The sequence below is a fragment of the Apostichopus japonicus genome, chromosome 10 (genome assembly GCF_037975245.1).
Source record: "Apostichopus japonicus isolate 1M-3 chromosome 10, ASM3797524v1, whole genome shotgun sequence".
NCBI classification, from domain to species: Eukaryota; Metazoa; Echinodermata; class Holothuroidea; order Aspidochirotida; family Stichopodidae; genus Apostichopus; species Apostichopus japonicus.
In genome coordinates this window covers 8,822,127-8,848,140 of record NC_092570.1, presented here as the reverse complement: position 1 = coordinate 8,848,140, position 26,014 = coordinate 8,822,127, and the positions used below count along the sequence as shown (strand labels likewise).

The 26,014-nt window shown below is 36.6% G+C and overlaps 2 protein-coding genes across 3 annotated transcripts in view; one reads left to right on the top strand and one right to left on the bottom strand.

Moving 5' to 3' along the window:
* Positions 1–26,014, bottom strand: part of LOC139975415 (GTPase-activating protein skywalker-like) — a 37,243-nt gene that overhangs the window by 10,261 nt on the left and 968 nt on the right. Inside the window, exons 1-4 of one of the 2 annotated variants that reach the window (XM_071983400.1) lie at positions 9,554–9,701; positions 4,497–4,840; positions 2,072–2,376; positions 1,142–1,246 (exon numbers count right to left, since the gene is read on the bottom strand). In XM_071983400.1, the coding sequence (XP_071839501.1) occupies positions 1,142–1,246; positions 2,072–2,376; positions 4,497–4,800 (714 nt within the window). In that variant the 5' untranslated portion in view covers positions 4,801–4,840; positions 9,554–9,701. Of the gene's footprint in view, positions 1–1,141; positions 1,247–2,071; positions 2,377–4,496; positions 4,841–9,553; positions 9,702–26,014 lie in introns of those variants that run through there. The other variant, XM_071983399.1, reaches the window with a different exon arrangement.
* LOC139975417 (cilia- and flagella-associated protein 300-like) overlaps positions 9,987–26,014 on the top strand; it is a 23,949-nt gene continuing 7,921 nt past the window's right edge. Inside the window, exons 1-6 of the mRNA XM_071983401.1 lie at positions 9,987–10,136; positions 13,449–13,530; positions 17,623–17,695; positions 21,240–21,406; positions 22,572–22,744; positions 24,967–25,033. Coding sequence (XP_071839502.1) covers positions 10,018–10,136; positions 13,449–13,530; positions 17,623–17,695; positions 21,240–21,406; positions 22,572–22,744; positions 24,967–25,033 — 681 coding nt within the window. The 5' untranslated portion in view covers positions 9,987–10,017. The remainder of the gene's footprint in view (positions 10,137–13,448; positions 13,531–17,622; positions 17,696–21,239; positions 21,407–22,571; positions 22,745–24,966; positions 25,034–26,014) is intronic.

Here is a 26,014-nt window from a genome sequence, read left to right as displayed (position 1 = left end):
AGGTACCAAAGGAATGGTGACACAATTACAGGAAATGATGGCATTCCTGCTACTATTGCAAAATTACTATACAGTGGCTAGATGACCAATGGGTTAGGAACAACCCATATTAACTTGATGAAGCAATGGATCTCATTGAGTAACAGGAAGTCATTAAACTCACAAACAGGATTCACGCAATGCTTGAATTTCTAGAATAAAAACTGATTTTTAAAAGTTGTCTGGTATTGCAGAAAGATTTTAGGGAACAATTTACAAAAGATTTCTAAATCTGCCAAACATTCCAAGAACCAAAATTAGTAAACAGCATCAATAGAGATAGATTGCTTTTTTAAAGACCTCTAATAGGCAAAGTATGATAACATCTTTAACTCTATTAATTAACTTTCCTTTTATAGTTGTTTGAATATAAAGCAGCGAAGGCTTTTAAAAGGATTTACTAGACAAGGGTTACAAAATGACCATAGTAAATGGTCCATACGATAAAGGAGACATTGTTACTAAGTCTCTCAGCTAAAGTTCCATGTTATATACAAGACATGGTTGCAAAGTTTCTTAGCTGAGGTTCCATTATAATGTAATAGCCATGGTTACCAAACCTCTTAGGAATACCATAGGATGAACGAGACATGGTTACAAAGTCACTTAGGTATAAAGGAGCCATGTGAAAAACTAGCCATCATGGTAAGCAAGTTTCTCTGAAAGCTAAAGTGCCATATATCGTACTATGCATGGTTTACCATAATTTTCTTGGGATGTACTAGCCATGATTAGCAAGTCCCTCAGCTTTAAATGCCATATGACTTACTGGCTACGGTTGGCAAGTTTAGTTGGTAAAGAGTCATATGATGCATTCACCATGGTTACCAAGTATTTCAATGGGTGAACTGTTGCATAATCCATTATAAACACAGCTGCCTAGTCTCATAGCTAAACATACCATATGAGTACTAGTCACGTTTACCAAGTCTCTTAGCAAAGGTTCCAAGTGATGTACTAGTCATGTTTACCAAGTCTTTTAGCAAAGGTTCCATCTGATGTACTAGCCATGGAAACCAAGTGTCTAAGCCAAGGTTCCATATCATGTAGGTAGCCATGGTTACCAAGTAATCAACCCTACTGTATATACAATAATGCTCACCAGATGATGTATGGGCAGATCTCGTAAAATCCAGAAAAGCCAGTCATCATATACTTCTTGAGGGTTACCATTGGTCTTCTGGACTATCAACTTGTGTACAGATGACTGCCACAGAGTTAGAAAACAAAGAATGCATTCATAACTTCCATATTAAATCTTACAATTCTTGAATGCATCTTGGCACTGAGAGTTGTCAAATGAATGCCTTCCATTTGTTTCTAAACTGTTTTATCCTTCCCTATCAGCCATATACATGTGAAATCAGGCTCTTAACTACTAATGTTATGCTATTCAATTGTTTAGTTTTTACCTGTTAATCAATTAGAATACAGCATTTACTACAAGAGGTCAGTCAGAAAGAAAGAATGCTGGCAGGTATTTGTAATTAAATAATTAATTAAGTTGAAACAAGAATTAAAAGAATTAACTAATATTTAAGTATTAACTACTGTACCATATTACAGATATTACTAATAACTTCCAATCTGAATCAAGTGTACATTATTTGAAAGTACAAACTACTATGTATGCTTGTATTGTATCGTGCTGAATGACAACAACTGCTCCACAGACACTGACATAAATTATGTTAAAATGCAAACCTCTAAAGTTCTTTGCAAGGCTACCTTGCAAGAGGGCTAAAAAGAGCTAAAGAGGGCTAAAATATGGGCAAATGGGTTGATAAATGAAATTAAACAGTTTTAATGCATGCAAAAGAATAGTTTGTTATAAATAAAGCTTCTTTAGTGTCCTACCACAACGGAATCTAACTTAGGCCTTTATTACAACATCAGATTTGATAAACTGCTAAAATTTGCTAAAAGTACCAAACATGATGAAAAGGTGACATTAAGCATTTCATCTTGTCAGAATCACATTAGTCAGAGTCTACGAGTAAAGAATTGGCCCAGCTAAAAATAAATAGCTTACCGAAAATCTTTGGACAAGTTTGCCGAAAGTCATTCTGAATGACTCGTGACCACTTCTAGTCTGTTCCATGTGCTTGTAGGTGTTACTAGTATGCAATGCGGCAAGACAGTCATAGGCCTGGCTACAATCCATGAAATGGAGGAGAAGGCTAGCTACCGGAACCATCAAGGGGCAGTAAATAATGTCTGGACGGGTGCTGCTTATCACACACAAGAGTTGAGACAACTTCTGCTTCCCCTCTGAGTTGAGATAGTACGTGAACACGTAATTCTGGTCCACAAATGCAGGAAATACCAAATTTTCATCTGTAATGAATGAGAACAAGAAAGTAATAGTATATTAACCAAAATGCAAAAATGCATTGTGGTTGTGATGATGTAACATGAGCAGTTTTCCTCATGAATCTGACGTAATGTATAGTGAGGGTGTACATGTTTGCAAGGGTTTCACGATTTGACTTCTGATGACCCCAAATGACATTTGACCTCCACCAAAAACAGGCTTCCGTAACTCAATGTGGTACTTCTCTACAAACTAAATTAGAGGTTGGCCCAAGCTTCCAGCATTGAGATATCGTGATTACAAGGTTTTCACAATTTGACTCCTGGTGACCCCAAATGACCTTTGCCCTCCACCAAAAACAATAGGCTTTTCTTTTACACAATGTGGTACTTCTACACACCAAATATGAGGTCTGCCCATGATACCCTTCTTGAGATATCGTGTTTACGAGGTTTTCACAGTTTGACCCCTGGTGACCCAAAATGACCTTTGCTCTCCACCAAAATCAATAGGCTTCTCTTTCACAATGTGGTACTTCTACACACTAACTTAGAGGTTGGCCCAAGCTTCCAGTATTGAGATATTGTTATTAAAAGGTTTTCACCGTCTGACCCCTGGTGACCCCAAATGACCATTGACCTCCACCAAAAACAATAGCCTTCTTGTAATCAATGTGGTACTCCTACACATTGTATATGACATTGGTCTGACCTTCCATTCTTGAGATTTTGTGTTTACAAGCTGGGCGTCACAAATGCACTCACACACACACATACGCCATCATGAATGCAAAGGTTACCATTATCATCGAAACCAAAAAATTCCAACTCGCATTCTATATTCAATGAGTTTCTATAAACTGTTGCCATGGTTTCATTAATTCTGAATTTGAAAGTGTAAATAAGGAAGTAAATCTGCTGAATTTCAAACCTTCTGCTGATGACTAGCTGAGCTATGTAGCTGTAGTGAAAGTACAGCAAAGAGCAGGAAGGAAGTTACATCATCTTGATCCACCTTCTGTCATCACTTTTATTTCTCTTTTTTTTGCAATTTTACTAAAATTTAAAGCAGACTTGGTTTCTAACAGATATTGAGTTAATCAAAATTTTGCAATCTTTTTACCTGCCAAATGTTCTTGCCACTTAGTAGGCATAAATTGACCTATTCAAGCCTCATTTTGCAAGCCATGTAGTCTTTCCTAACAGCCTAAATGATCTTCTTAAGTTTTGACATGTTATCTGTGTTGATACGATTATGAGGTGCTAGGTTTGCTCACAGGAACTATCCTATTTGCAAAGAATGAGCAAATTTAAATCTTTGATTATCTACATTAACATGGATATGGGCTTGTTTGTAAATAACACAGGCGCTGGTCCATTTGGTTCCAAAAGAACGACTGGAAAATGCATGGCACTGATGCAAATGCTTCGACATGCTACTATGTCTAAATATTCAAGACATTGCAAATTTGCAGAATTGCAATAGGCTTATAGAGTTTTGATCTTCATAATTCTTGTAATCCCTGATCTTCATGTAAAATACAACACACGCTTACATCACAGTGTCAGAAGTAATGGAGCCTTGAGATGGACATATGCAAATTCACAAATGCAACGAATGACTCACATATGAATCCATGAGTTTTGAAATGTCTATGTAATGCAGTATTTGAGAAGGATCCTCAAATCTCTGCCATTATAACCATCAAGTCACATTCTACTTTCTATACCGTGTTACATCTATATTGATCAGTAGTGGGTCAACACATCTGCATGTATCTTCACTTAAATAATATTACTATAACTAATATGGGAGTGAACCAGCAGGTTTAGATAGATGTTTTTTAACAGAGATAGGAAAGAGTTTTATGCTAAATCTTTGTGAAGGGACCAATAATTTTTCTTCTTCACTTGTTTTTTTTTGCGGGTGGGAGGGAGGGTTTGGGGGGGGGAGTTAGCTCATCCACAATTGTGTGATTGTTTTGCTACATGTGAGAACCAAAAGTGTCTAGTTAGACAGTCAGCAGAGGTAACAGTGTTTTATAATGGAGTTCAGAATGAGGCTTTAAGTCTATATGAAAAATGAGCTCGAGCTTGGATCAATACTCTATTCTTGCTTCAAAATTTGAAAGTTTTGAACTCACCTTTAGATGAATTACTCTCCAGGAAGACATCTTTAGAGACTTCGTCATAAATTCCATGTCCTGCAGAAACTTTCCGAATACAGATTTGATACCACAAGTTATCCCTCTCTCCTAAGGTCCCTTTGTATTTGCCTTTCCTTGCAGATTTCTTTAACTTTTTCAAATCAGTTGGTATAGCTTTTGTAGGTGATGACTGAGGAGAAGTGGGGACGTGAGGGTGCTTAACTGGTGGTATGGCAGCAGTGTCTACCCATGCAGGGTATGAATATGCCTGTCCATTAGGAGTGACGTCCTCGGCTGACATGTCCACTGTCAGCCTTCTTGATCCCTTTGGGTTGAAAATGCTGCGGAGAAAGTAATGAAATGAGTCAGGACCTATATGAGAAGACTGTGATACACAGTTATTCAAACAATGATGTTATTCAAAGTCCACGGTTTTGACATTTTGAGGCCATTTGCAGCCAGCGAACTATCTGCATTCACCAAAATTGTCCTTTCCAGCTTAAAAGGCAGCAGGGGCTAAAAACCCCCTCAGCTCACAACCACCATGCCCAACCTATGTCAATACTAGGAAGACTGCATACAGTTTGCCTCTAGCTCACAACCACCATGTCCAACCTATGTCAATACTAGGAAGGCACATACAGTTTGCCTCTAGCTCACAACCACCATGCCCAACATGTGTCAATACTAGGAAGGCTGCTTAAGGTCTGCCTTCAGCTCACCACCACACCCAACTTATGTCGATACTAGGAGGGCTGCATACAGTCTGCCTCCAGCTCACAACCACCACGCCCAACATATGTCAATACTAGGAAGGCTGCATACAGTTTGCCTCCAGCTCACAACCACCACGCTCAACCTATGTCAATACTAGGAAGGCTGCATACAGTCTGCCTCCAACTCACAACCACCACGCTCAACCTATGTCAATACTAGGAAGGTTGTATAGTTTGCCTCCAGCTCACAACCACCACGCTCAACCTATGTCAATACTAGGAAGGTTGTATACAGTCTGCCTCCAACTCACAACCACCATGGCTGAACAATATCAATATTAGGAAGGCTGCATACAGTTTGCCTCCAGCTCACAACCACCACCAACCACCACGCCCAACCTATGTCAATACTAGGAAGGCTGCATACAGTCTGCCTCCTGCTCACAACCACCAACATGTGTCAATACAAGGAAGGTTGCATAGTTTGCCTTCAACTCTCAACCACCATGGCCAAACCTATGTCAATACTAGGAAGGCAGTATACAGCCTGCCTCAAGCCAGGGAGTTGTTATACTCCCTGCTCAAGCTCACAGCCACAATTACAAGTTAATTCCTTCAAAGATTAACTGTCTCTTCTCCAATAAAACCTAAATTTAAATTAGACTGAGTTTAACCATTTTGACAGATTCTTGAAATGTACAGTAAACACAAACTTGAAGTAACATAGGACATTACAGTATGAACTTGCTTTGCAAGAAATAACATTGTCATAGCAACATAATATTGTAAATTCCACAACTGGGAACAAACATTTTCTCTCTGCATTATTGATTGTAATAATCACAAATTCCTAAATAATAATACCGGGCTAACCTACTTTGAATTTCGTTGACTTTGGTACTGGTAGGTTGTTTTGAATTTGTGTCCTACCAATGACTTACACAATCATCATATTTCTCCACAGTGAAGGCATACAGTAATACCTCAGTAAAGCAGTGATTCATTTCAAAAAATAGTGTCTGCCTCTTAAAAAGAGATCTGGGCTCGGTGAAGCAAACAGAGCTGAACATTGCTGGTATGTTTATCTATGGGATGGAACACTATGCAGCCATATTTTGCAAAAGTGCAGGTCTGATAAAATCATGCCATAAAACAATAACAAATAGCATATCTGTGATTGCATGCTCATTGCAACAAACAGACGTCCTGTTGCAGGTTTTACAATACTAATTTGCCTGTCATTGTAAAATATTTTTCATATCTGCTGTGCACACAATAATAAATATTCATGCTGCTAATGGATATCCATTAATATGGTCGTGAACAACACCCAATTATCCACATCATCACTGCTAAATATCCATAGCTCTTGTTTGCAAAGGATATATATAAAGGATGGAATTGCATTTTCTTTTATCGGATATACCCATGAAATGCTGCCTCCCTATGATAATAAGATTTTTTCTTTTTCTTTTCAAATTTGTGGACTGCATGGTGTGTGGATTCATAACATTGAGTACAATACCCCTATTGTTTTTGGTAGAGGTGTGTATAGCCACGTGCAGTAGACTGACCTGTGTTTATCATGCCATATTGTTATTGTAACAGCTAGTCCTGGTTATACTGACAAGCAGAAGTCTAGTGCATTGAAGCCATCCAAACCTCAATGCATTTTGCATTCTGGTATATAAAATATCTTAAACAACCATGGACACCTGGTTTGCTTTTCGCCTGGATTTCAAGTTCACAGTGGTTGCAACAGATGTACGGACTCTTTTTAGTAGGCAAGTTTTGATGTTATTTCATTAATGATACACGTACTAAAAGAAATCTAATGCTTTTTAGCATAATGACAATAATCAATTTAATCTACATTTTTGTTGTGATAAATGGTTAACACTTTCTACTTTCCCATCAGAAAACATATTTTTAAGCTTTCGATAACTTCCCTTTTGCTGCTTTTGACGGATTTAATTATATATAAAACTTATAGTCCAGCTGATATACGCGCTTTGCAACAAGTAATCAGAATACGTATTTCCACCTATAAAGTCGTGTATAGGGTCTTACCATATAAACGACTATGGTTTTACCTACTGCACAATAGTCTAGATAGCGTTTGAACTCAGTTTTTCGTCTAAATTCCACCATTTTGATGCTGTTATCCTTTTCTCTACACTGCTTTGTTCAAGGTATAAATTCTTCTGTCATGTAGCAACAGCAGCTTCTGATTTTAAGAGAAGTAATGGGTTTTATGGGTGTTATGAAAAAACTTTGCATAACCTCTGAAAATTAACTGAAGATAATTAATATTTGCAGAAGTATACTATTGAAGTCTACAATAATGCCTTGACGCATATTGCACTTATAATATTAGTTAATTTGGCCGTTGACTTCTAAAAGTTGATTTCATGGTACAAAGAATAACACGCAAACTTTGCCATGCATGAGAGAGTTGTTATCTTATATTTGATGCACAACAAGGTTCCAACTTAAGATCTGTCTGCTTAGCACAATGGGATATTACCTTTAATGGAATATTACCTTTATTGGTATACCAAATTCAATAAACTGTAAGCATAGCATGTATATGTCTAGGATTGCTGGCAGAAGTAACCATCACTATAATATTTGCACTCTCCAGAAAGAATATACATACTGTATATGTATGTATATATGTATGTATGTACGTACTTATTGTATCAAAATGGTGTTATTGTATCAAAATGGTGGTTCGGGCCATTTCTATTGTAACAGCTAGTTCTGCTTCTGTATATTAGATCTTCCTGCAAGCAGGAACTTGCGAAGAAGCCATCATTGGCTTATAAAAGCCGCAAGCTGAAAGAAGTCAGTTTCTTAGATTCATATTTAACGTCCATGATTGTGAATTGTCACCAACTCTGTAACTGGACGGCATACATCAATCTTGGAGTGACTCGAACAAGGGACCTTATGATTGGAAGGCACCGGCGTTAACCACTGAGCTAACAACCAGAAGTCTAATGCACTGAAGTCATCGAAACCTCAATTCATTTTGCATTCTGGTTTACTTTTCATCTGGCACCTTTCATTGTTGCTTTGTTGTTCTGCCATTATCCATTGCCTTCTTGTAAACGGGGACTGCTTGTAAACGCTTGTTTCTTAAGTCCTCTTCCAACACCTTGCAATAAATGTTGTACAAGTTTTTTAATATTTTTTAATGAGGAAGAAAACTCAAACTCAAATGCCATGTATGAAAAGTATCCATGATTCCTATCTTGAGATATCGTGTTTACATGCTGGGTGTCACACATATACACACCAGAAATACACACACACGCCATAATGACTGCATGTCATGAATACCAGCAACAAATTATTTTAAGGTTGTAATTGTATATAGTTTGGAATTTGATAGCAGGTGTATGGTGCCACACAAGGGGACTAAAATTTGTAATGGGTTCATAAGCCAGATGAAATAAACAATCAAAATATAAACAATACTGTGATGTTCAGAAATATTTTAGTGCTTGGTTGAAAATTCAACGTATTTGTAGTCATGTCTTCACCCATGTAGAAATTCATGAAAGTATTTCAAAATTACAAAAAAAATGTTTGTTCGCTTTAGGGTAGCAACTTTGGCCATTGCTAAGGCTGTTTAATGACCAATACTGAATTCAAGAAGGAGGTAAAAATTTGGCATTAAAATCAGTTAGTGTAGCGGGTTTATGTTAACTTTGCTCATTCATCTAACTTTGCATGAGTTTTATGTATTGTTACTGACACTGTAGTTGCTGTGTTTCTGAATTCTTGTCTGTTATTTGTAACCAATATTTCAAATGCAGTTTTACACAGCTTCAATGAAAATGCCTAAAATTTGCAGTGACAGAAGGAAGCAAAATCTTTGTTCTGAAGCACTGTCATTAATTACTCTACTCTTTTACTGGTGCTATTAAATAAACTTTAACGCATGCAACAAATTCAGAAGTCTCATTGCTTTGAGTAACATTAGTTTCTATTACAGAACTGGGGCAGCTATTGGGCTAGTATAATGTAGAGACTACAAAAACTGACTTTTGTGCCTAGGAGTAGGATTATACTATTACTAGTCCTGAAGTAAGATATCTCAATTTAACAATAGCATTGTTTTTAAACTCTTGTAGTAGTTGTACTCGTACGCATGCCAACGTTAGGCGTTAGCCTTACGAATATTGAAAGTACTTCAGCCTTTCACTGTTCAAGCCTAATTTAATGTTACTGTTAGGTCTAACATAGGCATAACCTAGGCCAGTGTCAAATGTTAGGTCTAGCACTCAGTAGTCCTATCGATAACATAAAAGAACGATTCAGGTCTCCAACCCTTTATCCTTTCATCCACATTCATTCCAGATACGACAGAAAACAGCCACTGTATGAGATCATCTCTAAATTAGCTGCTGATCAATGCTAATTGCAAAGTACAATGTGAACTGGCTAAACCAGTCGTTTTTTATTGGTTTATTTATTATTTCAGACGTTTCAGACACACATTCTATCCAAACCTATACTTTAATGTTGTAAATAATGTTTAATATCATATCAGTACCAATTAAAGTTCTTCAATTGATCTATTGAACTTATTTAGGGCGTTTTGTTTATCAAAACGTACAGTTGATATTGATAACCGTGAAAGGTCAGGTTTCCCCCAACAGATTCCTATGACAACATAAAGCGCGTCTGCTAGTGGGATCCGCGAAACTTTCAAACTGTGAACTAAAGTAGGACGAACAGGAGGATATCGCAGCAAAGTTACCAAACACAGAGACGCCTAGGTCAATTCCAAGATGTCACTTGCTGTCCAAAGTTCGACAGAGAGGGAAAAAACATTTAACTTTGTTTATCTCGATGGAAGGAAATGCGGAGCATTTGAATCATCTGATATAAAAGACTTGCTGTTGAAGTGGTAGGCTCTTCACCCATCCCACTCCAAAATTTAAATAATAGTAGTAGTACCCTTGAGTTAACTTGGGGGAGAAGAATTGGAGGGGGATCTCTACCTTTGGAACGCTGGTGGCTAGAGTGCTTTTGCCTGTGGGAGACAGTATAGTCACCCTGTCACCAGTGTGGGCTCTAGGTTAGGGGAGTGGCATGTATTGTTTTAAATTATGCTTATTAGCTGCTTCCATCTGTTGAAAATGTAACAGTGTCAGTTGGTTAACTGTACCCTATTTACATTTTCACTGTTGTTCAAAACGTATGTTTTCCCACAAATATCCCCTACCTAAAGGGCCTTGGCTATGCTATTGATCGAAAATGATATGCAATTGGAACAATTGAAAGTGATAGCTCATTACCCTAGGGCATATTTACATGATGCATCTACTACTAGGCCTAGGCCTTATTTCAAAGTCTTTGATTACTTCAACAGCTCTACAAAAGCTTGCATATGAACCCTAGGTGGGTACAAGAACTAGATTTTCTGTGGAGGTCGTAGGTCATTTGTGGTTGATTAATATAAGTCAGGCTTGGGGTAATCGTAATCAGTAATCATAATCGATTACAATCGATTACATTTTTTGAAGTAATCGTAATCGTAATCGATTACTTTTGTGAAAATTACAAAGTAATCGTAATCGTAATCGATTACAAGGGCAAAGTAATCGTAATCGTATTACATTTATGATTACAGTGAAATTTGAATGAGAAGGGCAAAATTAGTAGAAAAGATTAAAACTAATTCTTACTATTGGCTTTTAGTGTGACCAAAGAAGTGTTCCTGCTTCTAGAATTCTCTAGCACAATAAACTTATACTAAGAAGTACTGGGGATTTGATCGCCATATTCCAGGATTTTTTATCACCTGAATTATTCTGTTCAATACTGCCTCTCAGCGTTCACAATTCTTTTGCATACACAACTGGTTGTCTGTTTAATTGTCTGTTCATTCATACTTAGTAAAGATTCCTAAATCCTATTGGTCCATTCAGGTCAGCTGACCGTGGTTAATCCTGTGAGTAACGCACGGTAAAATTACGGGGCATCACTTTAATAAATCTTTGGTTATATGTAACCAAAAATGTTTTGTTTTATGATTTTTCCCCCACACAAATGGTAGTGTATGAGTGAACGGGGTTAATCAACAGTCTAGCGTGCGTTACTCACAGGATTAATGCACTCCGGGTGTTAATGCCATCGCTGGATGCACTCAGGCTCCGCTACGCTCCGCCTTCGTGCATCGCTTGCATTATCCCCCGATCGTGCATTAATCCTGTGAGTAACGCACGCTAGACCGTTGATTAACCCCTTATTTAAATTGTGTTTTTTACTGGACTTACGGGTTACACATCTTAAACGTGTTAAAAGGATTGTCTGGTGGCCCAAAGAAGTTACCTTAAAAAATAGTAAATAATTTTCCAAACATGTTGTCAAAGTATGAGAACGCTAATGTTGCGTTTGACAGAGAAACGATTTTTTAATCGTTATGAATAGACATTTCAAATATGATTTGAACAGTACAATACGTGACGTCAGCTCTGCCATAGCAGATTGCGTCATAACCCACGCTCCGCACAGTACCTATACGGTAATCACAACAAAAACAGCGTTTGTATACAGATAAATTTCTTCCTTAATTTCCGGTGAAATTTGTTAAAAATTAGATATGTTTTCAAAAACTCCTTAAGCCGCCATGTACTTGAGCGGTGGTTCCGTGGTCTTTGTGTAACACAAGGTAAATTTTAAGAGCAGACTCTGAGTTGTTCAGGCTATACATCGCGCTATCCAGCTCCAACGCGAAAAATGTTCGCATGCAGGCTGTACTCAAACGTTGACAATCGGACAGTTCTGCGAAGCCTAAGCTTCTCAGTGCTACATTCTGCTCTGACAACGATTCGATCAATTTCTTCAATAATTTCCGGTGAAATTTCTTATAAATTAGATATGATTTAAAAAACTCATTAAGCCGCAATATATGTAGTAGATCGGTGGTTTCGTGGTCTTTGTGTAACACAAGATAAGTTTTAACAGCAGGCTCTTCGTTGTTTATACATCGCGGTATCCAGCTCCAGCGCGAAGAATGTTCGCGTGTATAGGCTACAGTAACGTTTACAATCGGACAGTTCTGCGATGACATCGATCCCGCCAAGTTTCATCTTTCGGTTTAACGAATATTTTATAAGTTTCCTTTTACTGTTAATTTGATCCGTGAATTTTATTTCAGCGATTTCGAAGAACAGTTAATGAACTGTGGGTTGAGTGTGAGTGTACTATGTGTAACGCTATACAAGTACACCAACTGAGCATCGTAGTATACGTTCGTGAGTATGTACGTTATATATATGAGGCAATTCAATGTGCTCACACGCGAGTTAATTTGCTGCGGAATTGGGAGTGCTAACTTCAAGTCACCTGTTTTGCCTATCTGCAAGCACTACGTCAATCACCATATTGAAGCGTTCGAAGAAACGGTACTTTTGGTGAGAAACTGGTGAATTTGAAAACCAGATTTCTACAAGAAGAGAACGTCGAATGGGGACAATTTTTACATGGTTAGAAAGAGAAAAATAATAACTACAAGGACAATGTATCAAAATCTTCCACCAGACAATTCCTTTAAGGCATAAATGTGTAATGCCTGGTAGAAATTGTAGATATACTTCCACAATTTTGTCCGTATATACTGTAAATGCCCTTCCTTTGCCCTATTTCATTGCCCTATATCCCGGCAGAGAGTTATATTAAACAGATATGCAGAAGATTGTGCAAGTAACCACAATGTAATCATGATTGTAATCACGATTACATTACAATGTAATCGCAATCGTAATCGATTACTTCAACTTTAGGCTGTAATCATAATCGTAATCGTAATCATACATTCTCAAGTAATCGTAATCGTAATCGATTACATTCAGATGTAATCGTCCCAAGCCTGATATAAGTACGGTCACAGCCTTTACACATGGATGAACCTTACACATATTTTCAAAACCTGAAATCTTGTCTTACATTACATATTCTTATGTAAAACATATGGCAAGGAACCACTATAGGATTAGCCTGGCATTGATTTAATGGTTCTACGGAAGAGAGCGCAAGAAAAATGGAACATTGGGAAAGGATAGTTTCCTAAATTTTTTTGTCTTTTTAAGTTGTTTCATTGAACAGATCTACTGATCAGATTTTCTTTGTCAAATTTGTTAAAACTTGTAGTACATGAAATAAGTTCTTATTTGTGTACTGATCATGGTTTTCTTCTTTCTTTCTTTTTTTGCAGGTCGATGAAAGATTACTTCTTTGTGCAATATTATAGCTATGACCAAATTTTTCAAGTTTATCAGAAAAACGACCTTGTTATGGTAAATAATGGTTTTATTTCTGCCTTTGAACTGAGAATGTGTGTTAAAGTTTGTTTGCTTTTCAACCACAAAAGTAGTTTCCTGGGACTTAACAAGTTATTAGCAGCCATTAAAATGAGTTCATATTAGAGAATTAAACATCTCATCAATCATCAGTGGGGATAAATACCTCAAGGGTATGGTAAAATGCTTGTAGAAGTGGTCATAATTTGAGTTTCCTTCATAAAAGGATTTAATACTGATGCTCTTTAACTAATATGTTGATATTATATTGCAGTTGCTATGGAGTGCAAGTTTATATACATAAGCAGTATCCTAACTTTCATATTTGGTTTGGATGATATTCGTGACCTTTTTTGGTCATGCAGGTGTATGTGTGTGTGAGTGTCTGTGTGACGCCTAGCTTAATTGGACCAATCTCATATTAAGTATGTGTTGTTGTGACATGTAGAGTTCAAGATCCCTATTGTTTTTTGTTGTGGGCAAACCAGTGGGGTTACCAGGGGTCAAATTATGAAAATTGTAAACACGATATCTCAAGAAGTGAAACCTGGACTAATCTCATATTTAGCATGAAGTTGTGACACGTTAGTTACAAGAAGCCTATTGTTTTTTGTGGAAGTCAAAGGTCATTGTTTTATAATGTAACGATCTCCAATTGACCAGCCTATTAGATAGCATGTGCATTTTGCCTCAAAAGGAAAGAAGAAATTTGATTAAGGGCATCCGTAGATAAGAATCAGAAATCTTGACCAAATATCAATTGGCTTAAGTGTGTCTGTCACTTTGGCGTTGCCATGTACGTAGCTGCATACATGCCTGTGCACAAAGGTGTGTAATGAACGTTGTACTGTTGGTATACATACAACGTTGCTATTTGAATGAATGATAGCATTGTGAATCATCGGTATGATATCTCTGCTTCCATTGTTAAAGTTTTCTGTTGTATTTTGCAATTGTCGAGATTCAGTACCAAATAATAACTTCAGGTTTGGATGCAGTAACATAAATGAAATGACCAGGCACTGTTACAATTTAAATTAACCGTCGCCTAGTTAGATGTATTAGAGGCAAACCAGATGCAAAATCTTTTGGGACCAGGGGGTGAAAATCATCCAGGGCATGCTTAATGTACGGCTTGTAGGTGTACCGGCCACCTTTGCTTGAGATCAATGCAAGAAAAGTTTCCATCTCAGTCATCAGCTGCCAATACATGAATATTGTTTGTCATATCTCCGAGCTTTTGCTGTATGTACTACTTTAGATTGAATTACAGTATGTTGTTCATCCTGGCTATACCCTACAGCCTCGGTGTCACATTCATATAAGATTATTCATTTCGCATCATGGAAACCACACTGTAGTTTGGCTGCCTGCATGGTTGTTATTATTGTTTAATGAAAATCAGATTATCAATTCTTTGTCATCTCTTTTACCATCTCCACCTGTATGTTGGCCATAACTCTAAGTCTAAGAAAAAAAGATAAAGCTTGCGCAAAGACATCTATTAGTCTCTTCAGGCATCATAGATAGGATTTTGAAATGATATCTTGAAAAAGTTAGAATATGTTTTCATTTGTGAATAGGTTTTTCTAAAACTACTTATAAAATGACGACCAATAAGTTCTTGACACTCAACATACTTTCGATACTCTACACTTTATGACCTGATAAACTCTTGATGACAAACTGTTATCTTACCGCTCACACATTTTGATCAGACTGTAGTTTGTGTGACTGTCTTTCTAGCGATTGCATCATCTGGAAATCTTCACATAACACACAAACCTAGCAGTGAATCATGAACAGAGAACTTCACAGGAAAATATAATCCTTCCATAAAGAAAATTTCATTAGGGAACCATTGAAACCGTTTTAGTCCATCATTTTAGATCATTAGATGACAACTTAAATTAATATAATTGTACAATTTCACCATAATTTACATTTTGCTTTGGTCAGAATATTATACTACAGTGACAAACCATGCTCCTGGCAAATTGGAGTCCATTTCAAATAAAGAATAATTAAGGTGATCAGACATTCCTGTTTTCACTGGGATTTTATGCACTGTCCCTGGAATATTCCAGAAATCATACAACAGTCCTGAATAATTTCAGTTTTGCCTGTTTGACTTTCTGCTCGTTAGAGACATGCAGCTTCAACGTAAGCATTACCTATAATTACTTTCATGATTCACAGATGTATGTATCTCAGATCCATGAGTAATTACATCGATCGGTTGTATTTCATGTGGAAAACATCGTTTTGAACATAGAAATTAATAAGGAGACTCCCAGTTACCTTCCAAGCTTTTTGACGTTATTTTTATACCATGTGCAGACAATCCATTTCAATGAGGCCGGTGTTAGAAGTATAGAACCCCTGAAATACTCAAAGGCCCTCAAAATTCCACCATCCCTTTATTTGTATAGGTGAAGTTTGGTTCATAACCCTTGCTGTCAAAATGGAATGTAGTGGGAGGTGCGGGAGAGAGGGGGGGTATCAAAATCAACACCATGTCCCCGGATTTATTGGGAAAAAATGTGATCAACTTAAATATAACCTTTGACTTAGCTGTTAAGACAATTGTTAGGAACACTTCCACATTTATCATTGTTCACAACAATCATGTACCCTGTAAACACTCTGTGATAACAGTTCCCCCTCCCCTATTCGAATTACAATATGACGACTCCTCGCCATGCTCTCAGATCGTTTTAAACACTGTTTTCATAGGGTCGATCCTACTGTAATTCCAAAGGTACATTATCTCTGGAACTCATTTGATAATATTGAGACACGTACCCTCAACAGTATTTTCAGTCTGCATTGTAACAAGTTTCTGGTGTCTCTTTGAACATTTCGTTGTAATGCAGTAATTACTTGAAGTGTGTCATAAAGATCAGTCATTTACTTCTTTTCCTTTCACTAAGCCCCTCTGCCTTTCACCTTGTCATCTTTATCACATCCTTCTTTCCTTTTGCCTTGTTATTTAACCTCTGTGTCTTAAAGACATAAGTGTCACAGCTATCATAGTATCTACCTTTTATTCTTTCTCTTTACAAGTCTGTCTCCTTCCACTTTCTGTCTCCTCTCTCTCGCCCTCTCTTTGTTTCTTTTCTTTTTCCTTTTCATGTCCTGCTATTTAAATTTTCTCTTGTTCTTTAGCATTTTCTCTATCTCCTTTTTTCATTCTGTTATCTTCAGTTTGATGTTTCTTTCTCTTTCCTGTTCTTTATTCCATTCTTGCAAGTCAATTCAAATTTGTTGTTAATTTTTTGAGTATTTATTTAACATATTATTTGTATTCTGGGGCCATTGATATTCTGTTTTTGATTCCTTCCTGATGGCAAAAGGAATCTTAGAACAGTGATGTTTGTTTGTATAAATATATATGCATTTCCTTGGATTGTTAACTGAAACTCATGGTACACGCACTCCATGCTTGATAAGTAGATCCACCTCTCTTAATGTGTGCAAGAAGTTCAAGACTGTATTAACTATTAATATAAGAACCTACCATGTCCTTTATTTTGGAGTAACTAATCCACGATGTCCCATTTACAGAGTTTCTGGTACACCAAAGACCCATTTATTAAATAAGATATGATATGATATGCAATATAGTGTAATGTTAAATTAAATATTGATGTGATATACATATATAACTATTTATATAAATATATGAAATATTGTTGTTTCATCAGTTTACCCTAAATATTACATAGTGAGAAATCATGGGAAGTTTGCAAAATGTAGTTATATTGTTAAACCTGTTGATAATTGTTCAGCAAACAGCATAATTATTTACACCTGCCCTGGTTCATTGTGTTACATGACATCTTATTGATCTCTTTGCCCCTTTACAGTTGAGAGTGATTCTAACAGGTTAACACTGTACTTTATGAGTATATACCAAGCTTTATAACACTGTGCGTGGTCAACTCTAAAGTTTTGGACAGAGTTGTGTGCTTTGTGATGAATTAAAGATGACCCAAAAGAAATTCCAAAATTGATCATATTAATGGGATTGTTGTACATGAAACAAAATTATAAAGCCTTTTTTTCTTCTCTTTCTATTTTTGGCAGGACTTTCTGCAAGACCCTGCTGTAATATCTACCATTAAAGTTGTGGGTGATAATGGAACAGTTGGACCTGTTGGTAAGTATTTGCAAAATGACTGCCTTGGAAAAACAAAAAGATTTCTCAGCTACCCCTTTACTCACTAGCATAAAGTGGAATATTCTGAATTTAAAAGTTTGATCCTTCAAATTTCTGTCTGTGTAAGTTTTTGACGGTGACCAAAATTGTTTTCTTTTTTTTTTAACGTAGTTAACTAGTGACTGAGAAAAGAAAGAAAAGAAAACTAGACCATTGAATGGGGATATTGTTGGGATCTTCAAAGAGCCACCTTCCCCTTTTCAAGTTTTTTGTTAGAACAATCAGAGTTGAACTTTGAACGATATAATAAAAGAGTGTGAACTAATATGTTTGTGCTCAGCAAACAAGGATGTTTTCTTAGCAAGGTTTCCATATATATGTTGATATCACTGTACAATATGAAAAAAATGTCTTTGTATTACAGCAGGCTTTCAGCCCTTTTAATTTCTTTCGGCTATCTCTCTCTCTCTTTGTAAAAAGAGGAAGTGAGTTTTTCACAGGCATACTACAAATAGCTCTATAGCTCTCGTGGTGGAAAAACATAAAAGTATTTCAACTCAGAAGTGAAATGTAACGAGTAAGCATAATGAGGATAGACACTATACCAATCCTTGATGATAAGTAGAAGATTAGTTTGGTGATAACACTGTCTCCCCCTTTAGTATATCAATGAGATGGCTGCATATTGAGCTGTAATCTTGTAAGCCTTGTGATATAAAGTACACAGAATTGGACAACACTAGCTCTCAACCTTATGAAGACATGTTATCAAGCCTTGTGATATTATACACAGAAGTTCACAACACTAGCTCTCAACCTTATGAAGACATGTAATAAAGCCTTGTGATATATATATATACACACAACTTATCAACATTATGAAGACATGTAATCTAACCTTCTGATATATACACACAACTTAACAACACTAGCCCTCAACCTTATGAAGACATGTAACCAAGCCTTGTTATGTGATATACACACAACTTAATAACAACACAACTAGCTATCAACCTTATAAAGACATGTAATCTAGCCTTGTGATATATACACACAACTTAACAACACTAGCTCTCAACCTTATGAAGACATGTTATCAAGCCTTATGATATTATACACAGAAGTTCACAACACTAGCTCTCAACCTTATGAAGACATGTAATAAAGCCTTGTGATATATACACACAACTTAACAACACTAGCTATCAACATTATGAAGACATGTAATCTAACCTTCTGATATGTACACAGAAGTTCACAACACTAGCTCTCAACCTTATGAAGACATGTAACCAAGCCTTGTTATGTGATATACACACAACTTAATAATAACACAACTAGCTATCAACCTTATAAAGACATGTAATCTAGCCTTGTGATATATACACACAACTTAACAACACTAGCTCTCAACCTTATGAAGACATGTTATCAAGCCTTGTGATATTATACACAGAAGTTAACAACACTAGCCCTCAACCTTATAAAGATATATGTAATCTAGCCTTGTGATATATACACACAACTTAACAACACTAGCTGTCAACATTATGAAGACATGTAATCAAGCCTTGTGATATGTACACAGAAGTTCACAACACTAGCTATCGACATTATGAAGACATACAATCAAGCCTTGTGAAATATATACACACAACTTAACAACACTAGCTCTCTAAATTATGAATACATCTAATTGGCTACAATTAGTTGAACACTCCTAATTAGCAAGTCATTCACTGTTTTCTCCAATAAATAATATTTAATGAAATGCAGAGGCTACCCAGCAACTTTTACAAAGGAGGGAGGTGTGGCCCCCTAGGGTCATCAATGGTGAATCCTGATGTAGATGTGCTGAAGAACATCCTCCATCAGTAGATATTAATATTGTGCTATTAACTACTGTTGCATTTATGCGCAATTCAGAATTTGGTGAACACTACTGACTCCACCCCCTTCAGTGTTATAGTCAGCCATGTTTTGATTTTACATTGTTTTAACTGTATCCTGTGAATTTGTAATATATTTTATCACAAAGAAGGCTTAAGGTTGAAAAACTAGGACTAGGAGTTCCCAGGTTGTTTATATTGTACGGGTGGATGGCTTAGGGGGCTATATAAAAACGTCACAGGGTGATCGGTATCTGGGGTCGGGTAACATTTTGTCACGTTAGGGGATGAGTCGTGATCCAGTTAGTGGTGGATTGACGGTACAGAATACTGATCTTGCCACTAAGGCTTTGTTAAAAGTGAAGCCATGAATCCTGCAATTATTAAAGATGAAAAATTAAATAGTTCCAGTTTATTTTCCATTGATTTAGACCTTGATCCTTCTCTCAAGTCAATGTTGAATCATTAGTCACAAAATAGTTTTAAGTTGATTCATGTTTCAAATTATATATACGGCTGTAACTTAAATACTAGATCATTGGGAGACCTTCTGATTTGTGTGAAAAATACTGATCTCAGGGTGGTAGGAGCCGTGGGGGGGGGAGGGGGGGCACTGGGGGCCCATGCCCCAACTTTTTTTTCCAAAATAGCAAATGTGCCCTACTGGCAAATAAAATGTGCCCCTTTGATGAAGAACTGATTTTTGGATATCTTAAGCTTTTGCTAATTTTTATATTTTATTTTAATTTTTTTATTTTTAGTCTGTACATGTATGCTATTATTAAAATGGCATCCCATATCTTTTTGTTGCACGGTTAACAATAAACAATCCCAATAGGTAGTATTGATAGCATAAGAACACATCATGTATATTTAAGTGATATGGCCGGTGTGTATTGGTTTAGAGCATAACGAGTGGTGGTTGTGGAATGAGAAAGTGCCCCCTCTGATGTTGTGCCCCTCCCCCCACTTTTTGGAAGCTTCCTACCCCCCTGACGGATCTCCAGGGATAGCAAAAGCACACCCTAGAAAGTTGAGGGAGACTACTAACTATGAGATATCTAATTTGTGTTGTAATCGGTGGTATAAAGCAGACCCCTCAAAAGTACTAGTATTAATTAGCATATCACTCCAAAAGTAAGAGCAAGACTCAAGTGAACCTAAGAATTTGGCCAAGAACGCACTGCCTACGTGCATGGTGAACACAACCTGGCATCTTAAATCTCATTGTATAACTGAAAGGTTTAAATTTAATGAGATGGGAGTACGTCATGGTATGCTTAAACAAGGAAGTACAGAAATACAATCTTGGAAAGCCCTGTTTTCAGTTTCCTGTTGAAAACTTCACTCCCTGTCAACATTTCTCTGTATATTTTTAATATTATTTTGTTATATTGTTATGTTATTTATCATAATATGAGATTCTAAGAAACATCCTGACGTAGAGAATTGATTGAAGTATGAGTGGAAGTATATATCGGTCAGCTTGCAGCTTCGATAAGCCAATGATGGCTTCTTCACAAGTTCCTGGAGGATCTGAAATACATACATACACACATACCACCCATACATACATACATACAAACATACATGCATATATCACATACAACTGAAGTAGTAAATATTCTTTTCCTTGAATCTTGTCTTTGTGTCAGGGATGGCAGCAGGTAAAGTTGAAGTCACGGAAATACCCTGCAGTGTCACATCGATGACTTTCTTCGATCGGCTTACCGATCAAGACGTTGTCCGAGAATCAGGCCATATCGTGAAGTGTTTTGATGATTTTTATGAGGATTTCACCATCTCGGATGAACTTAGGAAGGTAAATTAAGACATTATTGGCCTAAACTGCATGATCCCAGTAGTGTCCTCCATCCATAACCAGATGTAAATTAAACTGGAAGGGGGTTGGGGGGGGGGGGGGGAGATTGAAAGGTAAACTTGTCAAAAGATGGAACTGATCTTATAGAGATAGAAGTATACAATTTAGTGGAGAATAGCAGGCAGCACTGAAAGTGGCAGATTTTAGGTGTGGGAATCTGGTAACCTAGTCACAAGGAATAAATGCCATTTTCCCCAAGCCCCACTCCTTTTGAATTCACTAGTTTCATCTTTTTGACCTTCAAGAACTAAAAGACAATCAAAGAACAGCAAAGACACATTATTTATGTACTCTTATGCATGTAAATGGTTTGATTTTTTATTGGGTAATAATTTAGTGTGCACATTTTTGAAGTCTCAGAAATGTCTCTCTTATACTATGGTTTCCTATGTAATATACATGTACAATACATTGCTACACATATTTGGACTTGTATAGCAATTTGACAACTTTGCATGCGGATATATGCCAGTCTTAGAATGTTCAAACAAAATTCCGATAATATCACAAGTGGTTATTGTTGAGCTCTCAAACACACTTCAACTAATCTATCCAACCACTCTGTCTAATATGGTGACATGTTACTGGCATGTTCTCTACTGCTTAAATATACCTCAACTATTAGTGGAGTGTTAGCTCAGTGGTTAACGCCGGTGCCTATCAATCATAAGGTCCCCGAATCGAGTCACTCCCAGATTAATGTATATGTCGTCCAGTTACAGAGTTGTTGACAATTGACAATTCATAATCATAGACATTAAATATGAATCTAAGAGACTGACTTCGGTCAGCTTGCGGCTTTGATAAGCCAATGAGTCTTCGCGAGTTTATGCTTGCAGGGGGATCTAAAATACATACATACAATACATTAGACCTCTCTGTCTGGTATCATGAGATGCTACTGGTATGTTTTCTACCAATAGTACCTTAACTAATATATATCCAACTTCTCTGTCTGATGACATGTATGCTACTGGTGTGTTTCCTACCTCTCAATAAAAGTACCTTCACTAATATATATATCCAACATCTCTGTCTGATGACATGTATGTGTACTGGTGTGTTTCATATCATCATGAAATTGTTTAATCATCTATATATGCAGATGCTGCTCTTAGAGGATTCCGACAACTATGAGATGTACAACGATGCAGAGAGGCAAGAATTCCTCTTCCTTCTCTTTAAGCACATCTGCCTTGGAGGAGCTGTTTGTCAGTATGAGGACTTTATTGAGCCTTACTTGACAACCACAAAGGTTATCTACAAAGATTTAGTCAGGTATGGTAATAGTACACTCATCAGTATACATTATTATAATATATATATACCAATGTGATACTGGGATAAATGGGAGAAATACAGAGCTTGAAATTTGACGAAATTTAAAGTGGTGACGTAATGTTATGAAGAACAGATATAGTGAAATATTGCAGGGCTGGAAGTAAACAAAGGCCACGAAGGCCATGGCCATCATATTTTTCCAGGATGGCCTTGGTGCCCTACGAAAGCACCTATCATCGGAGGCCACAAGGCCGGGCTGTCGTGCCCAAAATCCTTGGCCGTAATTTGGCCGCTGTGCCCTTTCGCTTGAATGTAGTTCCAAATAGATTCGTAAAAAAAAAAAGTTCATAATATGAAATAAACTTCCACGAGATAAAGATCAGATAATATCAAACTAAATTTAATTTAATTCATAAGTGAGAAGATAAGTTTCTGGTTTGTAGGACTTGCTGTATATGTTTGTATTACTGTAAGTGTATCGCAGTCTATTGTTTCTTATACCATTGTTTGGTTTTGGGTTTTGGGGGTTTTTTCCCGTTTACGACCTGTGTATGAACCAATTCATACATGTGTTTGTGCATATTTAGTGCTTTGCACTTTATCTTATTAGATTTAATACATGATTGAACAAACCAATAGTATGTGTGTAATGTGTTCTGCTTCATACTCATAATATCACATTAAGCTAATACTGATGTTTCTTTGGCTGTTTAGCAACATTTTTTTATGGTGCCCTACTGCCAAATAATTTTTGGCCTTAGTGCCATATTTGATGCCTTTGGTGCCCTCCCGAATTTAAAAATCACAGAGGCCAAATGGCCTTGCACTGCATGACCAAGCCTGACTTCCAGCCTTGTATTGTAATTCATAATAACAAACAGATATTACTACAGTAATAACCCAATGTGGTAGGAGAAGTTCTTACATTTATAAAGTTAACTTTGATATTATAAACACATGATAAGGACAATAAAACATTCTATAAAGGGTCAGGCGCGTAGCCAAGGGGGGGGGGCGAAGGGGGCAGCCGCCCCCCCTTGAGCATATTTTTAAATTTTTTTTTTTAATGTTTTTATGATATTGCTAGTATTTTCAAAAGAGAAAATGCTAAGATGCAACTAACAAGGCCTGGGAAGTGCCATTTCCAGCAATTTGGTAGGCATTTTCAGCCAAAATTTTCTTGTACGCTTCGCGCCAACCATGGTGGCACTACGCTTAGATAGTTTGCAATGCCGAATCTACAGTTTCGCCCCTCCCTTGGCAAATTCCTGGCTACGCGCCTGTGAAGGGTATAGCCTACATGAATGTGTTTGGTATGAAAAGACAACCAATAGAAACTGTTGTACATGTCTCATGAAACATGAGGGAAATGTCATTCCTAAGTGTTAATATCATCCATCAAGCATATATGTGAATAGCAGCATCTAACAAATACTAGCAGACACAGCTGACTTAAAAATGGTCACATGAAAACGTAACTGAATAAATAATATAGCGGCATTAAAGTTACTACTTCTACATAAGTGTAAGGTGTACAATGGAATAATCATGAAATATGCATCCTTTAAAAATTTGCATAATAATTTATCATATTTTATGGTGAATGTTTGATGTACAGAAAACATGAATGTGACCCTCTGTGGCTAGATACTTTGCATAACGTTGAATATTCATCAGCAGCGTGTCTTGACCTTATACCTCCAAAAGCGTTCTCATCTTCGTCACAAAAAAACAATGCAACTATAGTGTTTGTGCGAAACTACAAATATTTTACATATATGTTATAATTTTGTTTTTATCAACTATAAGTTTATGCCAGCCTTACAAATTTAGTTTGACAAAATTATTGTTTTGAGCTATCAAGAAAATATTATATGGATATTTATAAGTCAAAATATATCAGAATAGCAGAGGAGAGTGTTTTGGAAGTTTGGACAGCAATTAAATGTCTTGCATAACTTATGGACAAAAGGTATGAACCAATTATTAAACGAAACAGTCATGACGGGTTCATAATTTAATTAAACCTTAGAAATGTCCAATTTTCTTGCAGTTTCTTACATGGCATATATTACTATTTTTAATTTTGTTTTTTAGTTATTGTTTTGTAAAGTTGGAAGACTTCTAATTTTCAAAATTTTGAAAGTTTTAGTTGATAATTTGGAATGGGAAAGGAAATAATCTACCAAACTCATGAATTGTTTTTTCCTTTCATTCAGTGTTCGCAAAGATCCAGCAACTCAGAAACTGAAGGTGTCTTCAATAATACTCAAAGTGAAGGCATGGGTGAGTATATACAGCAGCAGCCTGCATTGTTTATCTCTGTTAAAAGTCAAGTACTGGGCAAAACGGTTCTATCTTTTTTTGGATATATTATCCATTATTACATCACAAACAAAACCAGTTTCATTTCCTTATCTGTTAACGTCTATATCTTTAAGTCGAACTTTCACGAGAGAAAGCTAATTAAAATCAAGTTAAAATAAAGTTTCTCACGCTCGTTTAATGTGAAAGGCAATCATACTCGTTTGTTTTTAACTTTAAGTGTTTATTATTCTAGGAAGGTTAGGTGGGTGTTTTGTCATTGTGCTGTAGACAGCAATAATCTGCAGCTTAATTAAGAACACATCGTTAATGCGAGATACTCGTTTTCACCGAAGCAGCAAAGGGAACAAATGTATGCCGATTTGAACGTCACTTTTGAATGAGAATAGGAACTGCTGTCCTGTCAAGTTTCTTTTTGTTCTTGTTTAATTATCTTATTTCTATTTTAAGTGATGCAGACAATCCATGTTATTTTCATTGGATTGAAGTTTATCCCTATTGTCTACATTGGGCTGAACATTATCTAAAGAAACACCATATGTTTTTCAACTGGATTTTAGATACTTCAGAGCAGGGACAGAGTGACAGAAGTGGAGTGTTAGCTCAGGGGTTAACGCCGGTGCCTTTCAATCATAAGGTCCCTGGTTCCAGTCACTCCCAGATTAATGTATGTCGTCCAGTTACAGAGTTGTTGACAATTGACAATTCATAATCATGGACGTTAAATATGAATCTAAGAGACTGACTTCGGTCAGCTTGCGGCTTTGATAAGCCAATGAGGCTTCTTCGCGATTTCCTGCTCGCAGGAGGATCTAAAATACATACATACATACATACATACATACACACACACATACATACATACATACACACATACATACATACACACATACATACACCCATAGAAGAATCCAAATGTGTATATTTTAACTCTTTCCCTAT